Here is a 5,680-nt window from a genome sequence, read left to right as displayed (position 1 = left end):
CTGCATGCAGAGCATGTCTCCAACATTTGAAACCCATTAGTAGTCAGAACAGACCAAGCTCCTGCCTTCACGGAGCCTCCATGCTGGTCAGGGAAGCGAGGCCATGACCGCAGCCCCACATGTGAGCAAACGCCGTGGTGAAGGAGTTGAACTTCATGTTCTGTGATGACCCTGGTTCTCCATGGTTCCATATGACCGATGAAATGCCCTGTGGGAGGGACAGCCTTGCATTCTAGGCCTTCGATATGGTCACCTTCTTGGTATGCAGCAGAGGTGGTACCAGGCTGAGTGTGGGGCACGGGGGGTGGTCAAGCTCAGGGAGTGGCCTGTCTGTGGGCACGTGTTGGGTGCAGAGTTGTGGGCTCAAGCCGACACATGGTTGTCCAGGGACTGATGAGCAGCCCTGTGCCCTCAGCCGAAGGGGGCATCCCCTGGACTGCCCGAGGAAGGGCCTGTGTTTCCCCAGGAGGAGGACAGACAGCCTTGCCCTAGGGTTTACCCCTGGACTGACGCAGGGCAGCTGGCGTGCATCTGTCCCGTGGCTGTGGCCTTTGGGTCTGAATGAGCGGGAGGGACTTGGCAAGGAAAGCTGTGATGCAGACGGTTGTGTGGATGTGTCTGGGGTCCCTGGATTCAGCACCAGCATTTCTGAGCTGCAGTCGTGCAGGCGAACGAGCCTGGGGTGGGAGCAGACCTGTGTGCAGGGTTGGTCCTGCTTCACCACCGTGGGCACCGTCCCGTCCGCAGAGCCAGGGCCGCCCATGCGCAGGCACGCTGTCCCCGCAATGAGGCGAGGAGCGTGGATCCCTGTCTCACTTTCCAGTTTTGAAACATTTTGAACCGTTTTTTTGTTCCACATCACATTTTATTGAAAATCTCCATTTAAAAGACTTGAGGAAACCATTGTAAAATGTTCTGGTTGGAGCAATGGCTTCCAGTCCTCTTTGTCACTAGACTTTGAGAGAAAGGTTTGGACGGTCTAGAGGGAGGATACCGAACTAGAGGGCAGGTCGCTTCCTCCTGAGCACAGCGCGTCTAAGGTCCCTTCCCTCTAAGCAGAGGATATCTGAAGTCCCTTCTGTTCAGAGAAGCTGATGAGCCTTCTAGGCTGTAGAATCTTCTAGAACAGAGAGTATCTAAGATGCCTTCCCTTGGAGGCTGACCAGCACTCTGGGCTGGGCTGGGCTCAGAACACAGGTTCTGCTTGGGACAGTCATGATACTGGCCTGGAAACCTTATCATCAAGGGATTTTACTTCATACATTAAGAATGTGTTGCTAATTCTTTTGTCAACATATTTTGCTTTTTACAATTTTATGTTGTAGATTATATCCATGGAGGGCATTTTGAGATCCATTTCAATCAAGTGCGAGTCCCTGCCACCAATTTAATACTGGGTAAGATACGTTGGGAAAAATGACTCCTCAGATTTATGGATTAAAATATATTTAGGCTTGAATCTGAAGAAGCAATGTAGCCTATTTTAGATACTTCTCCTTATCATGGAAAAAGAATTCTGCCTTGTGGATTCCCTAGCATAGACTAATATTTTTTATTTAAAGTTTGAGGTATGGTTTCATATCACACATCACTTGAGAAGATTGAAAAATTCAGGGAAATAAACTTTTCCCTAAAATGTGCTCTCTAAAGCAGGCTTCATTTTGTTTTAAAACAGTGTCGTTACTTCGTGAATTTGAGTCCTGAATACAAGCTCAAAGTGTAAGATAACTCTGACCTTGTATGGCTGAGGGACTCTCCTGTTGAAATGAATCCTACCACTTCCTAAATAACATGCTCTGGAAACTCTGAACTTGGATAAACGTCGGCAGTTGTAGATGGGCTTCAGGCCTTTCGTTCATAGAGTCACTGTGAGTCATGCTCGACTCGACAGCAATCAACAACAGCCCACAGTTTAGAGAACAATCTAGGTTCCTCTATTTCATGTCCCTCACTGGTCCGCTGGGCAGGCCCCTGCGCCCTCCAGCCTCCACGGCTGTGTAGGAGGACAGTCCCTCCCACTCTGCCTTCCTGTCCCCTCTGGGGGTTGCTCCCCAGCTTCCTTGCCCCGTTTACAGACTTCATTCTGGGGTGGGGAGTTCACCACCGTGCCACATCCCCTCTAGAACTTCGTGATATTAGTACAGAGCAGAGAAGGTACCTGGAGCTCTGCTGGCCTAGTGGTAAGGGGCTCCAACCCAAAGGCATGCAGTTCGAATCCAGCAGCTGCTACACAGGAAAGGAGGAGCAGTCTTCTCCTGTAAGATTAACCCCAAGCCCTGGAGGGCCAGCTATGTTGGTCCCAGCTAAATGGCAATCACGGTGATTTGCAAACCCCGGAAGTCAGAATTCCTAATGTGTCTGAAGAGTGCCTGAGCAGCATGGCAGCCAGCACTTCCCCGGGGTTTGCATCAGCAGTCGTGTATGCATGCCCTCCTCTCTCCCATAGGTGAAGGACGAGGCTTTGAAATCGCTCAGGGCCGCCTGGGCCCCGGGCGCATCCACCACTGCATGAGGGTAGTGGGCATGGCAGAGCGGGCGCTGCAGCTCCTGTGCGAGCGGGCATCACACAGGGTGGCCTTCCGGAAGAAGCTGTACGAGCACGTAAGTCTGCAACACCCTCCGAGTCCTTGTGCCCAGGTCACTGCCCAGCCTTCAGCACAGGAGTATCGCTCCGTCTCTAGTGTGAGCGAAAAGATTGCTTCCCACCACATATGGGGTCTGTGGGTGGGACCTCTCCCACATGCCCCGCTGTTCCCTGTGGAAAATTCCATCAGCTTCCCCAGCCAGGTCCTCAGGGCCACCCAGAGACTCAGCCCTCTTTGGGCATGGACAGGGATGTTGGGACACAGGGATGGGTCTTTCCAGAGGGGATTAGGACAGACAACGACAGGACAGTCAGAGCTGGGGAAAAGGACTGCACTGGCTGCAGGAGAGGCTTTCTAAGGCCCTGCCGTGTGGCATGGACGGCTCCCCGAGGGCAGGGGCTCCCTGTCGCAGGACAAACGCGACCCCAAGGGGCCCAGCCACAGGACTGGCATGCACGTGAACTCTCAGCTGTATTCAGCACTTGAGTATGTCATTTATAAGATACTATGGCATCAAGAAAACAAAGATTCTCACCACTGGGCCAACTGGCAGCATCAATATGGATGGTGAAAAGATTTGAGATAGTTATCAGTTTTAGTTTGCTTGGTTCCACAGTCAACACTCTTGGTAACAGCAGCCAGGAAATCAAGAGACGAATTGCATTGGGAAAGTCAGCTGTGAGGGACCTCTCAAGAGTACTGAAGAGCAACGATGTCAGGCTGGAGACTAAGGTGCGCCTGATCCGGGCTATAGTCTTTGCAATTATGTGCCATGCATCGAAGAGTTGGACAGTGAATAGGGATGATAGAAAGAGAATTGATGCCTTTGAGCTGTGGTGCTGGAGAAGAGTGTTGAATATAACATGGAATGCTAGGAGAACAAACAGGTTTGTCCTGGAGAGGGTGAAGCCGGAATGCTCCTTGGAGTCAAGGATTCTGACGCTTCATCTGACATACTCTGGGCATGCTGCAAGGAGGGACAGGTCCTTGGAGAGGGACATCATGTTTGGGAGAGTGGAGGGACGGCGCAGGAGAGGAAGACCCTCGATGAGATGGATCGGTTCTGTGAGTGGAGTGGTGGGAATGAGTGCGTTTGAGATGGCTAGGTTGGCACAGGGTAGAACGGCATTTAGAACTCTTGTACATAGGAGCGCTATGAGTTGCAAGCGACTCGATGGTACATAACAACAAACAACAGTGGCCGTCAGCTGGAGGGGCCTCGTGTAGCCTGTAGACATCTGTGCTGCTAGCCTAACACCGCCACAGCTGGAGGGGCCTCGTGTAGCCCGAAGACAGCACAGTGCATCTCTGACAGTTCTGCTGCAGCAGCTGCACCACAGGAGGATGGAAAGCCTCCCGTGCGACTGGGAGCCCTCGAACACCTGCAGTGGGTCAGCTGTGGGCTGATCCCAACTTGATGACAAGGGTTGTGAGTGTGTAAAGAGTGTACTAACGGTGGGCAATGGAAGAAAAACTGGGAAATAGCTTATTAAGAAGGGGAAAGAAGGGTATTATTCAGGTTTCTTAGGAGACCTTTTTAAGGAAAGTGGGGTCATTGAAGCCTTCCCTCTAAAATGTTCTTACTCGATTTTAAGAAGGAAAGAAAAATCATGACTGACTGGTTGCTGTCCTGATGTGCCAATGTGAGGTCATCTGACAGCGGAAAGAGCTGCATTGGCTGCTTGTGTATATTTTAGTATACTGCCCCCTCAAAGTATATTTTGTGAGTATTTTATTCCATTTTAAGTATGTTTTTATCTTAAGTTCTTATAGGCTTATCTCTCTGGGGTTTTTTAAATACTATTCAGCACATCTATGGTTTGTACCACCTTTCTCCTGGACTATCAGAGGCCTCTTACCACATCCCACGTGGGAATAGTCTGTGAAGAGCGTGCAGTGAGGGCAGAGGTTCAGCTTGGATGGGGCTTTGCGAGGGGCTTGAGATGCTGGCGCACGGCCTGGAGACCTGGAGGTGTGGCCTGGGGACACGGACACACAGCCTAGAGATGCAGACGCAGGGCCTGGACACAGACAGCCTGGAGACGTGGAAGCATGGCCTAGACACATGGATGCACGGCCTGGAGGCCGTAAATCTCTGGGGAAAGACTGCCTGTCTGCCCCTTGTCTGCCCCTTATCTGCCCCCTGTCTGCCTCCCATCTTTCCCCCGTTTCCCCCCCCCATCTGCCTCCCGTCTGCCCCCCATCTGCCTCCCATCAGCCCCTCGCAGAGTGCTGGAGGACTCAGACCACCAGGGAGGTGCAGCCCGTGAGTCAGCAGCCCAGCTCCCAGTCGACTCTCTGCCAGATGACAGTTATTTTCAGAGAAACTTGTCTCCTGCCTTTTAAGATGAATGTGTCATTGACAACAAGCCTGGACTTTTCAAAGGCACACCTCCCTTTTCTGGAAACATCGTGCATCTGGCACAAAGAAAAGGATTTGGCAGAAGCAGAGGAGATGTATGAGCGTGTCACAAACTCTGGGCCAGGTCTGTGTTCTGGTCTTTATTTCATGAAAGCACCATCCAGTTCCCTGGATTGGGAGAGTCCTTCCAGCTGCTGTCGGTGTGAGCTCATGGACAGTTCAGGGGCCCCTGGAGATACAAGGTCCAGTGTCCACGCTGTACCCCAAGTCCTTTTCATCCTGCACCCCCATTCCACAGGGTGTTGCTTCTGGGGAGCTGTGGTGGTCAAGGCCTCAGCACATTGCGCTGGTGACCAGAGGCTGCACATCCCCATGTGTTTCCACATTGTGGATTTATGGTGATGTCAATCTACTTCTTTCCCTGTACCGCCCCTCGCTCTCCAGGCGCGGGCCAGCGGAAGAGGAGGGAATGTTCTATAAAGTACTGATGTGGAAAAATCAGTCCTTTCCTTTTGAGGTAACATGTAAATCACTGCAGTGTGACACAGACACACACAGACATGAGGAATAATTGCTGAATGATACGGAGAGATTCCAGTACCTGCTCCCCCAGCCCCGCGTGGTGGGATTGGCAGAGCCGTCATCCAGTACCACGACCAGGAGACTGTTGTGGATCCGGTCTGGACACAGAGTGCCTTGTGCCCTCCTCCTCCAGCCACCTGCGCCACCCCAC

The 5,680-nt window shown here is 52.0% G+C and overlaps 1 protein-coding gene across 1 annotated transcript in view; it reads left to right on the top strand.

The window, feature by feature from the left end:
• The window catches only part of ACAD11 (acyl-CoA dehydrogenase family, member 11), a 97,523-nt gene that overhangs the window by 83,066 nt on the left and 8,777 nt on the right, over nucleotides 1–5,680 (top strand). The window contains exons 16-17 of the mRNA XM_006902550.1: nucleotides 1,326–1,397; nucleotides 2,447–2,601. Of these exons, the coding sequence (XP_006902612.1) occupies nucleotides 1,326–1,397; nucleotides 2,447–2,601 (227 nt within the window). The remainder of the gene's footprint in view (nucleotides 1–1,325; nucleotides 1,398–2,446; nucleotides 2,602–5,680) is intronic.

Source organism: Elephantulus edwardii, unplaced genomic scaffold (assembly GCF_000299155.1).
Source record: "Elephantulus edwardii isolate Elephantulus edwardi_28Jun2011 unplaced genomic scaffold, EleEdw1.0 scaffold00427, whole genome shotgun sequence".
Lineage (NCBI taxonomy): Eukaryota > Metazoa > Chordata > Mammalia > Macroscelidea > Macroscelididae > Elephantulus > Elephantulus edwardii.
The sequence above is the reverse complement of the archived record's forward strand: the minus strand, read 5'-3'. Positions and strand labels throughout refer to the sequence as shown.